This window comes from Caretta caretta, chromosome 1 (genome assembly GCF_965140235.1).
Source record: "Caretta caretta isolate rCarCar2 chromosome 1, rCarCar1.hap1, whole genome shotgun sequence".
NCBI classification, from domain to species: domain Eukaryota; kingdom Metazoa; phylum Chordata; order Testudines; family Cheloniidae; genus Caretta; species Caretta caretta.
The window spans coordinates 330,595,225-330,618,444 of NC_134206.1; the positions used below are offsets into that span (position 1 = coordinate 330,595,225).

The 23,220-nt window shown below is 41.7% G+C and overlaps 1 protein-coding gene across 8 annotated transcripts in view; it reads left to right on the forward strand.

Moving 5' to 3' along the window:
• PHTF2 (putative homeodomain transcription factor 2) overlaps window positions 1-23,220 on the forward strand; it is a 183,572-nt gene that overhangs the window by 5,880 nt on the left and 154,472 nt on the right. For 6 of the 8 annotated variants that reach the window (XR_007354677.2, XM_048836464.2, XM_048836468.2 and 3 more), the window contains exon 2: window positions 20,262-20,341. Coding sequence is in view for 7 of the 8 variants with exons in the window: in XM_048836464.2 (XP_048692421.1) it covers window positions 20,297-20,341 (45 nt within the window). In the remaining variant the exon portion in view is untranslated. Of the gene's footprint in view, window positions 1-8,535; window positions 8,631-10,391; window positions 10,476-20,261; window positions 20,342-23,220 lie in introns of all 8 variants that reach the window. The other 2 variants (XM_048836458.2, XM_048836460.2) reach the window with 2 other exon arrangements.

The window sequence follows — 23,220 nt, forward strand, 5'->3', positions numbered from 1 at the left end:
GGAAGGGTGTTTGTACTATTTTCTGACCCAGAAGAAAAGTGGTGGATGGTGCCCAACACTAGACCTACGAAAACTCAACAAATTTGTATGATTCCAAAAATTCAAGATGGTCATTTTAGGCATAATAATCCCAGCGCTGGAACAGGAGGACTAGTTTTTAGCCCTCGACCTACAAGATGCGTATTTCCACATTACAATACATCCATCTCATAGACTATTCCTCCAATTCACAGTGGGACACAAGTGTGTCTACTTCATGCCAGATTCCTGGCCATCAAACATCTCAGAGACACTGTCTCCATCTGCCCGCGAACTGAGGCAAGGACCTGTCTACAACTACTGGGACACGTGGCCACCACCACATTTGTGGTAAAACATGCCAGGTTACACATGCAGTGTCTCCAGGGCTGGCTGAGTTCAGTATACAAACACAGCCTGAGTATGATGGTAACACTACCTCTTGATGTTCTAACATCTCTACAGTGGTGGACAAGCCCTGGAAACCTCTGTGTAGGCATCCCTTTTCACCACAGAGCATCTTCAATCATGATCACAGCAGATGCTTCCCTGCGTGGCAGGGGGGCACACCTGGACCACCTCACAGTACAAGGCAGGTGGTCTCCATCGGGGAGATGCCTTCATATAAACTTGCTAAACTCAAAGCAGTAAGGAACGCATGTCTCCACTTTGTACCACTCATAAGGAACTAATCAATTCGTGTGATAACTGACAATGTCGCATGCACGTTCTACGTCAACAGACAAGGGGAGCCTGATCTCACTCTCTGTGCACCGAAGTTATGAGACTGGTGTATCCAACACAACATCGATATTTCAGCTTCCCACCGTCCAGGATTCCAAAACACGACCATTGACACACTAAGCAGAAGGCTGTCACAGGAGTACGAATGGGAGTTGAATCCTACAGTCTTACAACAGATATTCCATCAGTGGGGGTTTCCATCCATCAATTTATTTGCCACAGCACAGAACCACAAATGACCTCTATTATGTTCCAGGGCAGGACTCAGTCCCTGATTGCTAGGAGATGCTTTCCTAATCCAGTGGGACAAGACACTTGTGTGCATTCTTGCCAATCCCTCTGATACACAGTCCTACGCAAGATACAGGATGACAAGGCCAAGATCATTATGATTGCCCCATCGTGGGCCAGACAGAGCTGGTACCCTTACCTGCTGCGTATGTCAGTTTGTTCTCTGCGGACTCTTCCGATGAGACCAGACCTCCTGTCATAAGCCATGGCCAGATACTCCATCTGAAAGCATTTTTTTCCCATGGTTCCGTTTGCATGAGTTAACCTGTTCAACATGTGTTTGACTAGTGTCAAACAGCAGATGTGAATCCACACACAGTACTTACCCACAACAATGGAAATGTTTTTCTATATGGAGTCTTACCAAACAGCTCACTCGCTGCACCATGCCACTACTAGTGATGCTAGAGTACCTTTTTAGAGCTGAAGAACAAGAACTAAGGACTGCCCTTAAGCTCTATCAAGGTACACCTCATGGCGATTAACACCTTCCACGACAAGATTGATGGATTCTTGACATTTACACATCTGACTACAAAACGCTTTCTGGCTGGCCTCCAGAATCTTTACCCTGAAGTACACTCACCCACATAGGATCTGAACTTGGTGCTCAAGGGACTAATGAGACCCCTCTTCAAGTCACTGGCTACCTGCTCATTACTACACATGTCTATGAAGGTAACATTCCAGGTGGTTATCACATCTGCTAGAAGGGTTAGAGAGATTAGCGCACTAATGGCCAATCCACCCTACACAACCTTTTTCAAGGACAAGGTCATGCTGCGACCTTATCCGAAATTCCTCCCCAAAGTGATGTCAACCTTCCACATCACCAACCTATTAATCTCCCTACATTTTACCCTAAACTGCACAAAATCTCACAGGAAGCAGCACTGCACACCTTGGATGTCCGAAGGGCTATAGCCTTCTACCTAGACAGAATGAAACCTTTCCATAAATCCATAAGGCTGTTTGTCTTGACTACTGAATGATCCAGATATCCAAACAGTGGCTTTCTAAGTGAATATCTAATTGCATTAGCTTATGCTACCACACACATAAGATAGAACCCCCCCCCCCAGCAGGGATCAGATCCCATTCTGCTCAGGCTATGGCAACATCTGTGGCATTTCTGCACAATGTACCCATTTTGGAAATTTGTAGCGCCACCACAGGGCATCAGAACATACTTTTGTCAATCACTATGCCATTACACAGGACTCCAGGGCAGATGCCATACTAGGCCTTATGGGGGTCCTTTCCACTTCTACTATGCACATAACTCCAAAGTCCCCTCAACCATAAGGGGTACTGCTCTACATTCACCTGAAGTGGAGCGCTGCCCCCGCCCTGGGACAGCACTCAAAGAAGAAGAGAGGGCCACTTACCTTGTGCAGTGGCTGAGGTTCTTCGAGATATGTCCCCCTGTGGATGCTCCACTACTCACCCTCCTCCCCTCTGCTTTGGTGTTCGAAACTAGGACTCTACAGTAGGGAAGGAACGAGGGAGTCTGGTTGTGTGTGCGCCAGACGAGATTCCAACAGCGCCTCAAGGCAGTTACTGCACGTGCGTGGCCCAACCAGGCACTGCAACCGAAAATTTCCATACAATCAACATGGTCTGTACCGTCAATGCAATTAGTACTAATCCGTGAGGCTAACGCTGCTGAAGCAGTCTACTGTGCTAACATGGCTGGCACTGTCAGAACCTTTGATGCTGTCTCTCCATTCTCTTAGGCTGATTGTCAGCACCAGGAGCTCCCCTGGTACAGTTGGCACTGATTGTATCCTTGGCATTTTGACCACCTTATCCAGTACAATCTATTGATTATAGGGGGTCTCCTTTACTGATACCTCCTTCAACCTCAATGGGCCAAGTGTGCCCTCCACACACATCTGCATCAGCAGTCTGGCATCACGACAGTGACTTGGTACCTAGGAAATAGTGGTCTTATAAGGAAGCCACTGTATGGTGCCCTTTTCCATGGGTGACCCAGGCTTTACTGGTCATGGCTGGTCAAAGAGAATTTGGATGTTTGTCAGTGTCCCATGCTGAAAAGAGTTCCTTCTCAACTTTGAGAAGCCCCTGAACGAGTTGCTTAACCAGTCCTTCCACTATCCAGGTTGGACCTTTATTGAGAGAGGAGAAATAATGGAGGAACACACAGATGTCCCTCCATATCTTGTCACTGTCTGTGGACGATATATTCATGCCTGAGTGTCTCTGTCCTCCCCCAGAGAATTACAAGCTGTTTCAGGATTTGATGAGACAAGTGGCCAATTCTCTGGGAATTCAGATAACTCAACAGAGAATCAGCAAACCATCCTTTACATTTTACAGATCCCAGCTCTGAGAAGGGGTGCCCTTCCAATTAATGAGGCTTTTGTGGAGCTAACAAACTCTGGAAGACCCTAATCCATTCCACTGACTGCCAAGGGAGTGGATAGACATCAAGTCCCCCAGAAGGACTTTGATTACTTCTTCACTCATCCCAATCCCAGTTCAGTGATCACAGCCGCAATTGAACGCTTGTGCCCGTCACACCCTAAATTCGTCCTAAAGAGAAGGAGTATGAGAGACTCAGCCTCTGTGGCAGAAAGGCTTATTCCACATCAAAAGAAGGTGGCAAATTATCAAGCTGTCTTGCCCAAGTATAACTTTAATTTCTCTGCAATTGCTAAATTTGTGGACAAACTGCCAGAAGACTAGAGAGAGCAGTGTATGTCTGAAGTCTCTGAAGGACACTTTGTGCAAGGATTTTGCTCCAGGCAGCAACTGATTCAGTGGATATGGCTGCATGATTCATGGCCTTTGGAATTGATGTAAGGTGTTCCTCCTCGCTCCAGGCGTCAGGAATTCCAAAAGAGCTGCAAAACTCAATTGAAAATCTGCCATTTGAGGGCTCTAGGCTATTCTCTGAATTTTTTTACCCTCTCCTTTTTGCTATTAGTTTAATGTCCTCCTGACTACTCAGGCAGGCCTGTCCCTGAGGAGCTTGTTTCCCCTTCTACTGAGGTGGAGGCCATCCAAATTATACAGCTCTTTCCCTACAGAAGGAGGACCAATGTTCCATCAAACCAAAATCCTCCTCCACTTATTTAGCCAGCAGTTCATTTCCAGAATCTCCTGCCTTCTGTCTTCCTATGATACAAGCACCAGAATTGTCTGGTCTCCGGGGTTTTACATAGACCCTAACGGGATGCGACCTAGTTACAGTGCCATTCTCCCGAACAGACACAAACTTAGGGCCATTCCCTTTCTGGGCTTTAGCTGACTCCAGAACCAGCTCTGAGACAACTGCACTACCCTCAACCATCACAGGCTGAAAGGCCCCTTCTTTCTGCTCCACAGACAAAGAAGAGCTGGACACATTTTCTCCTTTACCAGACACACAGCTTGGGATCTCATTCCCCTTGTCCCAGCACACAAGGCTGGTCACAGGCAACTGCTTGGAGATCAGGATAGCTCCCTCCATAGGCAAGTCAATACCCCTGACAGACACAGGCACATTTCCTTCACTGTCACAATTCTCCACCCAGGTAATAGGTAAGGTACAGGGACACTCATCTTCCACTTTCCTCGCCTTCCCACACTGCTGACTAGACACAGCCATCAGTTCACAAGGCTGCCTAGGCTCATCCAGACTTTCCTTACCAAGCACCTTGCCACTCCCAGCAGATCACCTGCCCTGCCTGTGTCTTCCCCCCACTCAGCTGGGGTCTCAGCTCCCACTGGGCTCAGCGCTGCCCTTGCTGTCCTAGTGGGGGTAGGCAGCGAGCTCACTGCATCAGAGCCAGCCTGAGCCCCCTCTCCAATGTGCGAGGGAGGCGGGGAGCCCCAGGGGTCTTGTTGCAGGCAGGCAGGTAGCATAAGCCGAGCAGCTCCTCCCCCCTGCCAGCCAGGTCATCTGCCTTTTCACTGACCATTTCTCTCTCCACCGATTGGTTCCCTGGATTCAAATTCAAACCCTTGGCAGTTACCGGAGCAGGGCCTGGATCTTGTCCCAAAGAGACACAGTCACACCGCAACAGGGTCTCGCAGCTGGTATCCTGGAGCACCCCAACAGCCAGCCAGCCCGACCCCTCCTGGGTCTGAACGGGAGACATAGGCAGGGTGAGGGCTTCATCCCTGGGACCCTCACCCAGCTCACACAGCCCCTCAGCATCTGAGGCTGCACCACCCAGGGCCTGTCAACAGTTTTCTCTGTCCCAGGATCTCGCCACCCCAGGAATGTCTCCCCATTGACCGGTTTCAGAGGAACAGCCGTGTTAGTCTGTATTCGCAAAAAGAAAAGGAGGACTTGTGGCACCTTAGAGACTAACCAATTTATTTGAGCATGAGCTTTCGTGAGCTACAGCTCACTAGCTGTAGCTCACGAAAGCTCATGCTCAAATAAATTGGTTAGTCTCTAAGGTGCCACAAGTCCTCCTTTTCTTTTTTCCCCATTGACCATCACCTTCTGCTCCCACTGGAGGTCCGAGGGGCCTGGCCCCAGGAAACTCCATACAGACATATAGGTTGGGGTCAGGAGTGGGAGCCTGTCCACCTCCCCACCCATCTGGCTGACAGAGTCTTGTGGGAAAGGAAGAATATCAGAGAAGATGATTGGACATTCCTCTTTCATATGTTTCCAAGTTCCCTGAAGTCATCTATTATCTGTAAGATACCCCGCAATGAAATATATCTGTAGTGCTGATATGAACCATCACCAATGGATCCTTGCCTGTCAACTTTAGAAGCTCTTCCAATCTTAGAGTGAGGTCTTGTATCTTGGGTCCAGGAAGGCAGCACACTGTCCTTTTGTCTGCCTGTCCCTTGCAGAATGTTCTTATGCGTACATTCACAAGTGCTTAGATCCCAAGACCTGGTGGTTACACTATTTCAGTGGGGGTTCCTTTTCTAGACCCAGAACTGACAATGACATTTTTAACACATGTCCAGGACAGATTGGGGTGCCCATTTTAGTGCACTGAAGGCATAAGTTCATTGGTAATGCTAAGAAGTCTCGCTTTACACAAACATGTTGGAGCTGCAGGTGATTCGCTGAGCAAGTGAGATGTTTATGCCCACTCTCAGGAATTGGGTAGTGCCACGTGTGTGAGATCCAATTGATTATGTCAGGAAGCTCTCCATCGTTGGAACATATGGATTAGGGATTGCTTGTCTGTTTAAAAGCCTTCCATCTCCTGGGAGAGAGAAACACCATTGTTAAAACCTGCTGAGGGAGTCATGTGGACCATCATGAGTGGTCCATCGGAAAAGGACATACTCCTTCTGATCTTTCAGTAGTGGGGAACCCCATTAATAGATTGACCATGATAGATCTCAACAACAAATGCAAGAAGTCTTGCTCATGGGCAAGTCCACAGGCTGGTTCAGTCACAGTCCCCATTTTCTCCCATGGTCTGGTTGGCTACTTATATACATTCTCTCAACCCCAGGGTAATCGGGAAGCTAAGACAAGATAAAGCAACATTGATTTTAATAGCTTCATCTTGGCCAAGACTATGCTGCATCGAGTCTCCATCAGCCCTCCGTTAATGTTACCTCTCATCAAGGATCTCCTATTTCAGAACCAGTGTCAGTCACTGCACCCAAACCTTCGGTCTCTCCTTCAGGTTCTTACTGCCTGGATGATGTTTGGCTAAATGATCATGAGAAACTTTGCTCTACAGATCTTCAGGAAAGATTCCACTAGGGCCACCTATGCTGCAAAGTGGAAAAGATTTTTCTCCTTGGGAGCCATCTCATCTAGTCTAATGTAAGACTAATGTGCTACTGCATGGACATTAGCCATATACTAGATTACTTATTGCATGTGGAATCATTTGGCCTTTTGATTAGCTCTCTAAGGGTTCATCTAGGGTCCGTATCTGTGGCTTTCCCACTGATAGAGGGTGTTTGTTTTTTTTTCCTCACCCTCTGGTGTTCAGTTTTCTGAAAGACTTAGTCTCTCTCATCTAGTACTAGTGTGGGATCTTGTCCTGTCCAGATTAATGGTGTCTCTTTTAGAGCCCCTGGAGACTACGCCTTTGTCTCAGCTATCTATGAAAACTGAGTTTCTGGTAGCAGTTGCTTCTGGCAGAAGCGTTTCAGAGCTCCAGGCTCTACTAATTGACCCTTCCTATATGGTCTTTTATAAGGACAACCTTTCTCTCAGTCCACATCCTAAATTCATACCAAAGGTGGTGTGAGCTTTCCACATGAACTCCTCTTTTTCAGCTTCCAGCCTTCTTTCCAAAACCATACTCCTCTAAAGCAGAGGGAAAACTTAACACCTTACGTGTGTATTGTGCTTTGGCATTCTATATCAACTGTACTAAGTTGTTCAAAGCCTCTACCGGGCTAGTTGCATGTTATGCTTGATAAATTAAAGGCGAACCAGTAGCAGCTCAGCATATCTCAACTGTCTCTCTTACTTTATCAAACTTTTGTTTTGAACTTGTGAAAGTCATTCCTCCACCGAGAATAATGGCTCAGTCTGCTTCTTCAACCTTTCTGAGTAACCATCCTTTTATGGACATTTGTAAAGCAGCAATGTGGTCTTCTGTGCATACGTTTTCAAGATGTTTTGTTATCACTCAGACCTCTTGAGACAATGCCAGTTTCAGCAAATTGGTGCTTCAGATCTGAAGTTCTACCACCTGTTTGGGAACTGCTACAGAGTCATCTAAAGTGGAATGTAAGATTTACAATCCACTCAGAGAAAGTTTCTCTCTTGCAGTAACCGTTCTTTGAGATATGTTGTGTACATATACATTCCACAACCCTCCCACCTTCCACACTATTTCAGACAATGTTTCAGAAGTGGCGAGATGGGACACAGAGGGAGGCAGCAGATATGTTCTCCACTTATGCCCTCATCTGGGCACACAAAGAGAGATGAAGTGTGTGCCCTGCCTAGTGGTATAGCTGGCAAGAGTCTCCTATGTGAGTTCCCTGGGTGTGCACACTCCACTTTAGATGTGTATCTGTGCACAGCACATCTCAAATAACATTATTGCAGGTGAATAATCAAAAGTTTTAATGTCTTTAATCTCAACGTCTAGTGTCATGAAACAGTTGTTTGACCCCCTATCGTTTGACCCCTTTAATAATTTCCTGCAATTGTAAATCTGAGAAAAATAAGTTGTCAAAATTATAGAAAATAAAAATCATTGTGCCAAACCTAATTTTAAGCACCAACATGTTTTTAGCATCATCCTCTGTTCTTCTGTAAACTTCTGAAATTTAAAAGAACATGGATTCTTGTGCTTATCTCTGGTGTTCCCATCTGAGTGAGAATACTGCAATTCACAAGTACTTGAATTGCGATGGGGAAGCTCAGGGCACATGTGCATGGCATACAGATTCACTCCTGAGATTGAGAACATAACTGATTTCATTTTAACCTTGTAGCAGTTAGTTAAAAGAAAACAGTCCTTTTGAGATTCTTTTATCATTCACCAAGACCTCCTCTTATTGTGAACATCTGCCCCATAGAGGACAGCTGAACATAACTTCAAAGGATGAAACCTTCCTGAAGCATTGTTAAGAGGAGATCGTCTAAGTTTAACAGAGGGTGCTTTCTCTCATAGGTAAGCTGTGCTGCTCCAGTATTCTTCTGGTCTGTAGGGGTCCAGAATGAAGTCTATGGATAGAGAACAGAGATGACTTTGACAGTATATATCTTTGACTTAAAAGAATAAAACCTCAATAATGTTTATTGAATTGAATGATCTGTAGGGAAACGAAAAGTTCAAAGTAGTACGTGTTGGGATGTTGTATATGCCTTATTGCTGTGTAACATTTGGATGACAAATGTTTTTTAAATATAATAATTAGACTTTGTTATGCATATGTAGATATCCATTAAATTGTCAGTGGATCTACAACAATAGGTTTTGTTTGAATGTTAAGGGGGGATGTCAGCATTAATACAGGTTTTTTTCCTCCCCCTCGCCCCATCACATGTAGATACTTTTAAGGGGATTTTTGGCAATTACCTTCAAAGATGATATGCAGTACCCAACCTTTCTTTGTAATTGGGGTCATTTGAGACACTGACAATGGAAATGTGCCCAAAAGGGTAGATAATAACACGTTTGTGGAATGATCGATTGAACTATGAATTCTGTGCAGCCTCATTATGTCAGATAGAAAGATTTTGAACAAGAAAGTAGTTGTAAGGAACTAGAAATTCCGTTACTGAAACGGATCTGAAGTCCATCTAGTCCAGTATAGGATTTTGAATAGTGGCCAGCACCAGTTGCTTCACAGAGTAAAAAAAAACCCTAACAGGCAGATGTGGGATAATCTGGCCCTTCACATTAGGTTTCATCCTGATTTCTAATAGAGATTGTCTTAAGGTTTAATATTCCTTCCAAAATTTAATTTGTTATCCATATAAATATCCAATCCCTTTTTGAATCTTTAGTTTTTGATCTCAAAGACTGGTGGTGGTGGTGATAGAAATGTAGGGCTGGAGGGGACCTCAAGAGGTCTAGTGTGGCCCTCTGCACTGAGGCAGGATCAAGTATACTTAGATTATCCCTGACAGATATTTCAATAACCTGTTCTTGAAAACCTCTAATGATGGTGATTCCACAACCTCCCTTGGAAGCCTTTTTTAGCGCTGAATTATCCTTATGGTTAGAAAGTTTTTCTTACTATCTAACCTAAATCTCCCTTCCTGTAGATTAAGCTGATTACTTCTTGTTCAACTCTCCCTGATCATTGAGAACAATTGATCATTGTCCTTTCTTATAGCAGCCCTTAACATAAGTCTTCAAATATCAGATTTCTCCTCAGTCTTTTTCTCAAGACTAAACAGGCCCGTTTTTTTTAACCTTTCCTCAAAGGTCAGGTTTTCTAACCCTGCCCCTCCCCACCACCCAAGCCTTTTCAGCAGTCCTACTGCCTAGCCAGTTATTTTCCATTTTGTATTTGTGTGTTCCATGATCTAATTATCCATTGTGTGAAAGGATTTCCTTTTAATCAGTTTTGAATTTGCTACTGTTTTGAATTTCACTCACTGACCACTCATTCTGGTTTATTTTCTTTATGGCGTTCAATATTTTATATACTTTTATTATGATTTTATTTGTTGTCTTTCTAAAGTAAACAGTCCCGTTTTTTCAGTTTCATGAAGAGTTTTCCATGTCCCATATCATCCTCGGAGACCTTCTCTGAATGCCTATTAATTCTACAGTATCCTTTTTGAGGTGGTGTGACCAGTAATGCACACAGTAATCAAGAACAGGATGCATCATTGATTAATATAATGGCATTATAATATTTTTACGAGTTATTCTCTGTTCCATTCCTTATGCATCCAGATGTCTTGTTTTGCTTTTTAGACCGCATCTGCACATTGAACAGAAGTCTTCACTGAGTTGTCTATGAAGAAGCCAGAGTTCCTTTCCTAGGTTGATAGCAATTAAGTAAGAACCTTGTAAGGTGTATGTGTAGTTTTGTTTCCCTCTTGTGTGTATTACTTTGGATTTATCAGCACTGAACTCTATTGGCCTTCATATTGCAATTCATTTAGTTTGGTTAGTTCTCTGAAGTTGATCCCCAGTACTTTGTAGTTTTGACTAATGAACATGCATAGCTTTGTCATCTATACAAGTTTTGCTGCTTTGCTACTTGCTTCCTTTTCCAGATCATTAATAAATTATAGTAAACACTGGATGTAGTACAGAATCTTGAGGCACCCTGTTAACCTTTTGTCATGATGAATATCAATCATATATAATCCTACCTCTTATTTTTAGTTTTTGACCCATGGCAATACTCTGCCTCTCACTCTACCAACTTATTTTCTCTAGTAGTCTCTTGTGAGGAACCTAATCCAAAACCTTTTGAAAGTGTAAAGTTTTATCAGCCATTTCTTCTCTATCAGTTACTTCACTGATGTGTTCAAAGAGCGTTAATAGATTAGTGAGATACAAGTTTCCTGTGGAGAAACTGTTGGTTCATCCTATCATATACTGATCTTTCAGATAATTTAAAAAAACAGAATAGTAAAGTATCATTTAAACCAGTTGTCCAATACAGATGTAAGGCTTGCTGCTCTGCAATTCCTCAGATTCTCCGCCCCCCCCCCCCACAAGAACTTTTTAAAAATATAGGCACAGTATTTAGAGATTGCATGTTTTTGTTAGCAGCTCAGTCACTTGATACCTAAGTTCCTTCACAAGCTCAGTTGATTGCTGTTTATAGAATGTGCTGAAAACTTTAATCTGGGAGTGGTTTTCTGCTTCCTGCATGCACTCATTAACATACCACAGCTTTGTCATACCAATTTCTTGATACAGATCCACACTTAAAAATTTGTGGTATTATGGCTCTGCAGACAGGTGGCCAAGAAGATCATCACTGGGGGTGGGGGAAAGGGGAACAACCACTGTTTCTGGCTTTTGTTTTTGACAATTTACTAGGCGTACAGCATACCTGACTTGTGTGCACAGTTTTGGTCATTTTATCAATTGTGGGGAAATACTCAACTAGTACATCTAGAAAGGCATATATTAAAAGTATGTTAACGTATTTGCCCTGCAGTAGATGTACTTGATATTTTAGGGATTTTTAAAAAAATCACACTGATAGAATGTATTTTGGGAAAAGAATAAGTGTAAAATTATTTTTTTCATAGTTTTTATCTGAGCAACTTTCTATTCTGCAGTATCGTAGCAGTAGCAAACATACAGGGCTGAACATTGATGAGAAGGCAGAATTGGAGGTCAGCCATATGTGGTGTATGTTTAAAATGGAATATGATATTAATGATGGCTTGGTTTATTGTAGACTACCTAGCAATGGAAACCAGGGTAGTTGGACTAACAGGAATGATTTAATACAAAGAGTAAAAAGCACAGTTAAATAGAAATATAAAACAAGTCTGTACTCTTTGCTTTAAGAAACTGATCTTGCGCTACTGAGTTCAGTGGGAATATTGCCATTGTTTGTAATAGGAGTGAGATCACACCCTAACAGCATACGGCTAAATAATATATGTTGTAGCATGTCAAAGACCTAAAGACTCTATAGAGATGTAGAAAACTCTCAACTTTTAAGTGCAGAATTGACTGAGAAGATGACAAACTGCCACCCTAAATTAGGTGCGAAATAATGCAGGTTATTTCCATGGGTGTTTTCACTGGGGCAATGCATGCAATACTGCCATATTTTAAAATATCTAAGAATGTTCAGTGATTTAATTGATTGGATTAGCTAAATTTCCTAATACATTTCAAGTCCTGTATAATGTATAGTGATAACTTTCACAGTATAAAAAATTATGGTTAAGGTTGCATACAACCTTTCATTAAACCTGTTTTCACTCACAATTTTTTAAAGAAAGTCATTTGTTTACGTTAATGTTCCTACTTAATCTCAAACCAGAGAGAATGTTTTTGTGACCTCTTGCCAAAGTCTCGGTTGACAACTTTTTAGCCAGCTCTTAGAACCAGTACTGTCCTCATCCTCCTTTACCTGTCAGCTGCCTTTGACACAAGTCAACCATACTTTCCTTTTTAAAATCTTGTCCTTCCTTAGATTCTGGTTCTTTTCCTGTTTCTCTAACTGCTCTTTCAGTTGTCCTTTACAGGATCCTCCTCCTCCTGCTCCTCCTCCTCCTCTTCTAGACCCCCCCTTCAGCTTTCTGTGGGGGTTTCCCAGGACTCTGTCCCTGGTCCTTCTCTTCTCCCTCTACCCCTTATCTCTGGGTAATCTCACCTGCAAACACAAATTCAACCACCATCTGTATGTGGATGATTCACAGATCTAACTTTACTCCAGTTCTGTCTAAATTACAATCTTGGTCTGTGTCTGACACCCCCGCATGGATGTATTTCCATCAGCTCCAGCTCAACATGGCTAAGACAGAGCTCTTAATCTTACCCCCAACCCTCCCCTCCTTTCTTGATCATTGTGAACAACACCACCATTCTTTCTGTCAATCAAGCCCATAACCTGGGTGTCATCTTTGACTCATACTGGATGTGAAGAACTAGAGAGACAGTCTGTCAGGGCCTTTGTTTAAAATGCTGCAACCAAACAGTTACCTTTTGTGTTTGCTAGTTTAAAGATGCAGACAGCTTTACTGTTTAACCATTTAAAGACAGATGGTGAACCCACAGCATAGGCTGTTCTGCTCCAGGTGGGCTACCCCAACCCCATGTGTGTAATATCATATTATTTGAGCTAGCACGGCCCATTGGAGCTGCACCTGTTCCCTAGATGTCCTTGCAACTCACCCACCCAAGGACAAAGGGTGAAGTGGGCTAGTACAGAATCTCACTACAGGACTCCCACATGGACAGCCTCTCAAAGAACCACAGTTTTAATGTAAGATAGGAAACTAGTTTTCTCTTCAAGTGACTGTCTACACAGATTCCTCTCTTGGTGACTAACAAGCAGTTACCTGTTTGGAGGTGTTTCAGAGCTTTCCCCTTGCACTTCTGCAGTGCCTTAGGGTTAATAGGTGCTGGCTTCTTACTCCTGTGAACCGTGTGCTTCATGACTTGTGTGGCTATTTATGGGCTACAGCTGTCATATCCCTAATGATCTAGGACAGTTTAAGAAATCCCTAGAGAAGCTTGCACCTCATTTTGCCTTGCCAAAATAACGATGTAGAAAGACTGTATCAATCTCTTTGACCTGACCTGGTCTGTCCTATCTCCACCTTTTTCCTCAGTGTCTCTACTTCAGGGGCAGTTTGTCAGGGCATGTCTTGAGGGGGAAAATGTATGCATCTGGATTATGGTCGCTTAATTGCTTTCTGTCACAATGTCTTCTACACTGTTTACAAATTATAAATAAATTGTAGGAAGTACTGAGCAATCTATCATAGGCTTGGTAACTGTAAGCATATACTGTGCAGGTGAACTTGAACAAATTACTTCAGGTCCTGCTAGAAGATCTTTTCAAACCCGCTCAGCATTTGTATCTCAACCTAGCCTCAATCTTTGTATCTTGCCTTGTGACTAAAACAACTGATCAATTGTACCAAATGGGGTTTGAACATTTTCAGCCACCTTGTATCCTGTAGCTGTTAAGGGTATAGCTATTATAGGAGAAAAATGCACATATTTGTAGAAAGAATGGCAAATCTGCTTGCTCAGTGCCCCAGGAGGGGTCAAAAGATTGACTCTTCCACGTGACCCCACTGTTCTTGGGTGGTTACATATCCGTTCTCTCCTCTTCAAAGTATAAAACTGTTTACATAGGTTGAAAAAAAAATCACTTCTCCCCACAAAAAGCTAGAATAACATGTTTGTGGATGATGGAATTAATCTTTCAACCTGGGAGCAAATTGTGGGGTTACAGTGTAGCACCTAAGCAACTGCTATTTCAACCCTTTTGCAACTTTTTTGATCCTAGTGAATGGGGTACCTGCCCACTAGATTCATCTAAGTACAGTTCCAATGATCTTAACTGGCCAGACTCCAGTGGCCAGCTAAACATCAGCCTACCTGGGCCTGTGTGGAGGCCCCAAAGTGTGGCTTCTCTGTCTGCCATAAAAGCCTAGACAAATAGATGGCTTACAAATATCGCAAGTTTGTCTGGAAGAGTCTCAAACAGCTAAAAATAACTAAATTGAAATAGTTAAGTGCTTAATTTTAAGCATGCAGCTATCCAAAATTTCTTGATTTCTAAACCTTAACTATCTAACATTTATGAAATGCCCTTGTAACAATTTGTCTTAATGGACAATTTGTCTTAATCATTCCTTTGATTTTCATAGTTAATTAAATAACTTGGATATTGTCTCAAAACACTTCGTTAAAAACAGGTTCCCTTAATTCTCAGTTCATCTGTCCTTTGTTACGCTGCATTTTATGGACACTGAATAGGTAAGAGGACAGTTAATATAACCATGTAATTTATTTTGTTCTTTTAATTATATATACAAAAATCCAGATGAAAGTGTTTTTTGTAGGACTATAGATGCATTACATAACTTATGCAAATTCCACCAACCCTTTAATGATTCTTGAGCCGGTGCTTAGACTTTTGGGACTCTCTATACAATAAAATAGAAAAAAATCTCTCTTTATTTTGTGCTGAATTTTCATTTTTTAAATTAGATTTACAATGTAATTAATTAGTTAAGTGGAGCAAAGACTTCTTTAACTTGTTTTTCAGGGGAAACCTCTTATGCACTCTAGAATTCCTGAGATCAACATTTAATATTTAATAAATTTCAGTTTTAATGTTAAAATTAGCTATACATTAGCAAAAGGGCATCCTTTAAAAAATGGAAATTAAATCCTAGTGAAGAAAATAGGAGCATAAACTCTGGCAAATGAAGTGTAAAAATATAATTAGGAAGGCCAAAAAATTTGAAGAACAGCTAGCCAGAGACTCAAAAAATAGTAGCAAATTTTTTTTAAGTATGTCTGAAGCCAGAAGCCTGCTAAACAACCAGTGGGGCTACTGGATGATAGAGATGCTAAAGGAGCACTCAAGGATGATAAGGCCATTGCAGAGAAACTAAATCAATTCTTTGCATTGGTCTTCACAGTTCAGGATGTGAGGGAGATTCCCAAACCCGAGTCATTCCTTTTAGGTGACAAATCTGAGGAACTGTCCCAGATTGAGGTGTCATTGGAGGAGTTTTGGAACAAATTGATACACTAAACAGTTATTCACCAAGGCCAGATGGTATTCACCTAAGAGTTCTGAAGGAACTCAAATGTGAAATTGCAGAACTGCTAACTGTAGTCTGTAACCTATCATTTTAAATCAGCTTCTGTACCAAATGAATGGAGGATAGCTAATGTGACACCAATTTTTAAAAAGGGCTCCAGAGGTGATCCTGGCAATTACAAGCCCATTTGCCTGGTACTGAAGTCAGGCTAACTGATTGAAACTATAATAAAGAACAAAATTATCCGACATGTAGATGAACATAATTTGTTGGGGAGTAGTCAACATGTTTTTTGTAAAGGGAAATCATGCCTCACCAGTTGACCAGAATTCTTTGAGGGGGTCAACAAGCATATGGACAAGGGGGATCCAGTGGATATAGTGTATTTAGATTTTCAGAAAGCCTTTGACAAGCTCCCACCAAAGGCTCTAAAGCAAAGTAAGCTGTTATGGGATAAGAGGGGAAAGTCCTCTTATGGATTGGTAATTTTCTTAAAAGATAAGAACCAAAAGATGATCAGTGTCAGAATGAAGAGCAGTAAATAGTGGTGTGCCCCAGGGGTCTGTACTGGAGCCACTTCTATTCAACATATTCATAAATGATCTGGAAAAAGGAGTGAACACTGAGGTCGCAAAATTTTTGTAGATGATACAAAACTACTCAAGATAGTTATGTCCCATGCAGACTGCAAAGAGCTACAAAAGGATCTTTCAAAACTAGGTGACTGGGCAACAAAATAGCCGATGAAATTCAGTGCTGATAAATGCAAAGTAATGCACATTGGAAAACATAATCCCAACTATACATATAAAATGATGGGGTCTAAATTAGTTGTTAACATTCAAGAAGGAGATCTTGGAGTCATTGTGGACAGTTCTCTGAAAACATCCACTCAAAGTGCAGCGGCAGTCAAAAAAATGAACAGAACGTTGGGCATCATTAAGAAAGCAATAGATAATAATAAGAAAATATATCGCCTCTATATAAATCCATGGTACTCCCACATCTTGAATACTGCGTGCATATGTGGTCGCCCCATCTCCCTCCCCCCCCCCCCCCCCCCAAAAAAAAAAAGGAATTGGAAGCGGTTCAGAAAAGGGCAACAAAAATGATTAGGGATATGGAACAGCTTCTGTATGAGGAGAGATTAATAAGGCTGGGATTTTTCAGCTTGGAAATCAGATGACTAAGGGGGGATATGATAGAGGTGTATAAAATCATGACTGGTGTGGAGAAAGTAAATAAGGAAGTGTTTACTCCTTCTCATAACACACGTACTAGAGGTCACCAAATGAAATTAATAGGCAGCAGGTTTGAAACAAACAAAAGGAGGTATTTCTTCACACAACGCAGTCAACCTGTAGAACAATTTGCCAGAGGATGTGGCGGCCAAGACTATAACAGGGTTCAAAAAAGAACTAGATAAATTCATGGAGGATAGGTCCATCAATGGCTATTAACCAGGATGGGCAGGGATGGTGTGTCTCGCCTCTGTTTGTCAGAAGCTGGGAATGGGCGACAGGGAATGGATCACTTGATTACCTTTTCTGTTCATTCCCTCTGGGGCACCTGACATTGGCCACTATCAGAAGACAGGATACTAGGCTAGATGGACCTTTGGTCTGACCCAGTATGGCCGTTCTTAGGCATTATGTTTACATAATTTTTAAAAAAATTCAATGGATGTAGTAAATACTACCATTTGATAGTTTAAAAAATGCCTTTGCCTATCCCCTTAATATAGTTTTAGTTTACCCTTTCAGTGAGAAAATTGGCAGACTTTAAAATCATAATTAGCGTGGTCCCAACAGTAATTTTGTTAAAATATCCGGCTGCAAGTCTGAAATGGTCCTCCTTTGCATTTATAATGTTCTGGTTCACTTTCTTGAATATACTGTTGACTTCACTAAGTGCCACTATTTCCATGGAAAAGTACTTGTTGACAAATTCTAACAAGGCAATAATATAAAGCAATGGGTACAACTTCTCATTCCACGTAAAATCATCTTTATTTTTTTAAACAATGTGAATCTTGGTATTTAAATTCCTAAGAAATGCTGTGATTTTCTTTGAGAAGATAACCAATTTTCTAGATAAAGGAAAAGCAGTAGACTCTAATCTATGTGGATTTCAGTAAAGCATTTGATACAGTTCCATGTGGGAAGTTAAGTTAAATTGGAGAAGATGGGGATTAAATTAGAACTGAGAGGTGAGTTAGAAACTAGTTTAAAGGGGAGGCTATAAGTAAGGCTATGTTTGTGTCGCGGAGGTCATGGAAGTTACAGAATCCGACTTCCAGAAACCTCCGTGACATTCTCAGGACTCTGGAGCTGACAGTAATGTGGCCCTGGGAGGGTTACAGCGACAATCGACAGGGGGGGCCCCCCCTGCAAAGTTCCAGCACAGGTGATAGACTCCTGAGGGAGCCCGTCCTCAGGGTTCCAGTTACAGGCGACAGCTTGCCCAGGGGGAGTGGGTCACCTTGGGCAAGTGGCTGGGGTGTCCCGTTTTTCCTTTGGGAAATATGGTCATCCTGCGGCTCCCATGATTTCCCCCACAGCTCCCAGCCGCCACGATGGTGGGGGAAATCATGGAGCCACAGCAGCAAAAGTCACAGACAGATCACAGCTTCTGTGAATTTTTTTTTTTTGTTGCCTGTGACCTGTCCATGACTCTTACTTAAAAAAAACCATGACAGAATCTTAGCCTTAACTATAACAGGTTATGCTGAAAGGTGAACTGCCAGTCCGGAGAGAGGTTATTAGTGGAGTTCCTTAAGGTTTGGTCTTGGGACCAATCTTTATTTAACATTTTCATCCATGACCTTGGCAAAAAAGGGAGCGTTAATAAAATTTGTGGATGACACCTAATTGGTAGGTATTGTTAATATAGGAGGAGAACTGGCATGTTCTACAAGAAGATTTGCATGACCTTGAACACTGGAGAAAGACATGGGATGAAATTTAATAGTGCTAAATGCAAGGGACTAACAACAAGAATTTTTGCTTTAAGCTGGGGATTTATAAGTTGGAAGCAACAGAGTAGGAGAAAGACCTGGGTGTATTAGTAGATGACAGGGTGACAGTGAGCCTGTGAAAAAGAGTAATGCAATCCTAGGATGCACCAGGCGAGATATCCTAGTAGGGAAAGGGAAGGTTATTACTGTTGTACAAAGCATTGATGAGACCTCATCTGGAATACTATGTGCAATTTTGGTCTCCCATGTTTAAGAAACAGGTGCAGAGAATGGCTACTAAGATACTCTGAGGAATGGAGAACCTACCTTATGAGAGGAGGTTTACAGAACTTTCTTGCTGAGCTTAACAGATGCTGAGGAGAGAGATGATTGCTCTCTTTGTAAATATATCAGAGGGATAAACACCCAGGGAGGGAGAGGAATTATTTACGTTCAGGGCCAATGTTGGCACAAGAACAAATGGTTATAAACTGGCCATCGACCAGTATAGGGTTGAAATTAAATCAAGGTTTCTGATCATCAGAGGAATGAACTTCAGGAACAGCCTCCCAAAGGGAGAAGAGAGGGCAAAAACCCAGACTAGTTTCAAGACCGAGCTTGATAAGTTTATGAACAGGATTGTATGATGAGGTTGTGTACAATGGCATGAGGCCCATTGTTGACCGCTATTGGCAAATATCTCCAGTGGCAGGACACGGGATGCTAGATGGGGAGGGTTCCAAGTTACTACAGAGAATTCTTTCCCAGCTGTCTGGCAGTGGGCATCATTGACCTGCTCAGGGTTTAACCAATTGCCATATTTGGGATTGAGAAGGAATTTCCACCCGATCAGGTTGGCAGAGACCCTGAGGGCTTTTTGCCTTCCTCTACAGTGTGGGGCATGGACTTTAGTAACTCAGACACAGGTTATGGGTCTATTTCAGGAGTGGGTAGATGAGTTTCCGTGTCCTGCAATGTGCAGGTCAGATTAGATGATGATGATCGTCCCTTCTGGCTTTAACGGCCTATGCTTCCACACTGCAATAAAAGACCTATGGCATGGCTGCGGCTGGCCTAAGTCAGCTGGCTTTGGCTTGCAGGGCTCAGACTGCAGGGCTAAAAATTACAGTGTAGATATTCGGGCTCAGGCTGGAGCCTAGGCTCTGAAACCCCGGCTCTGAAACCCCATGACGGGGGTGGGTCTTGGAGCCTGAGCTCCAGCCTGAACCCATATGTCTGTTGCAAATTTTAGCCCTGCAGCCAAGCCCTATGAGCCTATGAACCAGTTGATCCAGACTGAGACTTGGTACCATGGGTTTTTATTGCAGTATAGATGTATCTTATGAGACTTAGCTGGGCAGTAAAGCTTACTTTGTTTGCTAGGTATGCATTACTTTACAGAGTGGAGAAAGCTCTTGTAATAGAAACTTCTGTCTCCTTACTATGGCAGCAGATTTTTGTTTAGATGTGGAAAATTTATTACTAAAATAATAAGACAAATGTGATGTAAGTATACCTGTAGACCACTTTCCTCTGCAGGTAACTAGAGTAGTTTACATGCCTGTTGATCAGTCTTTTCTTGGAAGGTGGAAGTAAAAATTGTCTGTCTTTCAACAGGCTAAAATGACTACTGTGCGAATGCAGTAGAATAAATGGCGTCAAAAGTAACGGATGCTATAGTCTGGTACCAGAAGAAGGTAAGCTTTTTAGTTAAAATGTGGTGTTGGTGCTGGTGGTAGTGGTAAAAGAAAGGAAGGGGGATTTTGGTGGTGGTGGTTGGGTTTTTGTTTTGTCTTTTTTTATATGAAGTTTTTTTTTCTCTTGAAGTGTTGATTTGTGTAGGCTCTAGAAATGAGTAGCTCAAACTATTTTTCCAAAAATGCTTGATTAAACATATGTTAAGAGTACTTGTGGCAGTGAAACTTCAATTAAAAAGTTTGTGTTGATTCCTTTTGGGCTGCTTGGTTTTTTGTTTTGTTTTTTTTCTTAAAAGGAAAAATGTGGTATTGAAGGAAAGTTTTCATTTATTGGTTGTAGACTAAAACATTGGTGTATAGGAGAATTTACAGTTTATGTAGTACTTTAAAAAGTATTGAAATAACACTATTTGAAGGAAAAGCAAACTGCAAGGCTGAAAGTAAAGATTTCATTTATCTTTTAACTCATCGGTTAATGGCTCTGCTTTCCAGAATATTCAAATTTTAAAAAAATTTTTATTTGTACTGATATGTGGTGTTTTTTTTAAGTTATCCATTATATATCTACAATTGTGTTTCTAGGATTTGTTAACCTATTCCATTAATGTACATGAAAACTGCTAAATGTTGCTCCATATTTTGGTTTTAAAATCTCAACAATTTCAAACTGTATCATTCATGACTTAGTCTGCCACAGTTTTTTAATATACTTTAGAATTCGAACTGCTTTTCAGTTATAAAGCAGCACAGAGCTAGAATTCATGATTTCAGTGCTCTGATGCTAGGATTTAAACCAGGAAGGACTGTCTTATATAACGCATATTAGTTTAAAAATGTACTATATTTAGTTAGGCTCTAATGAAAAGTTCTGGGGTTTTTTGTGTGTGTGTGTGGTGGGTTTTTGTTTTTGGATTTAAAAAAACCCCTCATTTGCTTGTAAATCAGCAACTCTTAATATTTTTTGTTCACTTGGGATAACCTGTTGAGAATACACATCTCATTTTTATGAGCAGGGTGACAGCAGTTTACAGTTTCAGTATCATGGTTCACTATCCTACATACAAGATACGCAATAATTATTGTTTTCATTGCGCTATTGTGTCGAACCTTTACAATTGTGGATAACGCGACATTGAAAAGGCAAATCTAAAACCTTGATAACAAATGAGATGCTATTTATAATGTAGTTTTGCTTATATTAAAACACATTTAATTGTAAAATGTTTTCAGAGCATACTAGTGAATGAAGACTACTTCAGTGATCTTCAGTTATCCCTGTCTCCCATTATTTAGGTCTTTGCTAGAAGAAATAAAATAAAATATCTAAATTTAAAAGTGCAGGAACCTTTTGTTGTAAGGAAAACTAATGGAAGAATTACTGACAAATAGATTGAAGCTTTAGGTGTGTGTTCTTCTCTCTGGTTCTAGTTGCAAGTCTTTTTACAAGTCTGGTGTAAACCTTCGAGTCTGAACATTGTAAGATAAAATTACATACCAACTACCCCCATATTTAAAATAATATTTTAGGTTGTAAAGTAATTGACTTGAAAGTTCAGATAATATTTTCATTCATTTCCCATGCAACATTAATTCAGTCCTCTTATAGTATGCTTTTTGATAGTCTTTAATTCCATGATCACCCCCTATTTTTTTTTCCCACTGCACCCTGGCCATTCAGAGATCAAGACGGATGGTGTTCAGGGAGTGATTCAGAATTGTGTTGTGAAACTAGGCTATTTGTAGGATTCCTGCCTCATTTGCTCTAGAAGTTGGAAGATATATAAGGAATGAGGTAAGGAACTACTGAAGGAGAGGATGGTCTTGTGATTAAGACAGGTGAATGGCACACAGGGATACTTTATTTTCATGTTAATATTGTGTTCCTGGGCCGGCTGTGAGAAAGTGGTGAGTCCTCGCAACTGCAACTAAAGTCAATGGAAGTGGTGCATGCTCAGTTTCTCTGGTGGTAAAATAGCTGATCAAATGAGAACAGGGGTGGAAATCAGGAGGAAGCCCTGAGATGGCCAAATTGAGAGGTTTGCCTGATGCTATCTGTAAAATGGGGAGAATAATACTTTTATCTCACTGGGGAGATAAATTCATTAATATGTGAATGCCCTAGAAAAGACAACAAGGAAATAATTCTGTATTCAGTCCAAAATCTGGATAACTTGCATTAAATAAAGTAGGGACTGCACACTAAATGATGAAGATAAAAACAACCATTGAATAGATGTCTCATTTCCTATGTTGAATATTTTCAAGTGCTTGACTTTGCAACATAAAATATATTAAATAACAATCTTTACTGTAGTTTATTTCCTAACCTGTACTTAAAAAGGGAAAAATTATATTCTGTGCAACAATAACCTCCCCCCCGCCCCATGCATCATCTTCAAGCTTTAAACCTTGAAGCTTCCTTCAGCATGGAATTCTGCCAAGTGAAATACAGGACCTGCTGCAGGAAGCTGTTATCCTGGGGGGAAATGGGCCACTGGGGCCATGAGCTTTGCTTGTCCTGGGAAGTGGTGTCAGGGAGTTTCATAGAATATCAGGGTTGGAAGGGACCTCAGGAGGTCATCTAGTCCAACCCCCTGCTCAAAGCAGGACCGATCCCTGACTAAATCATCCCAGCCAGGGCTTTGTCAAGCCTGACCTTAAAAACTTCTAGGGAAGGAGATTCCACCACCTCCCTAGGTAACACATTCCAGTGTTTCACCACCCTCGTCGTGAAAGAGTTTTTCCTAATATCCAACCTAAATCTCCCCCACTGCAACTTGAGACCATTATTCCTTGTTCTGTCATCTGTTTGCCTGCCTGTTTTTCTTCTTCCCCAGAAGATGGCGGGGTAAGGGGAAACTCCTGCTCCATGTGGTACT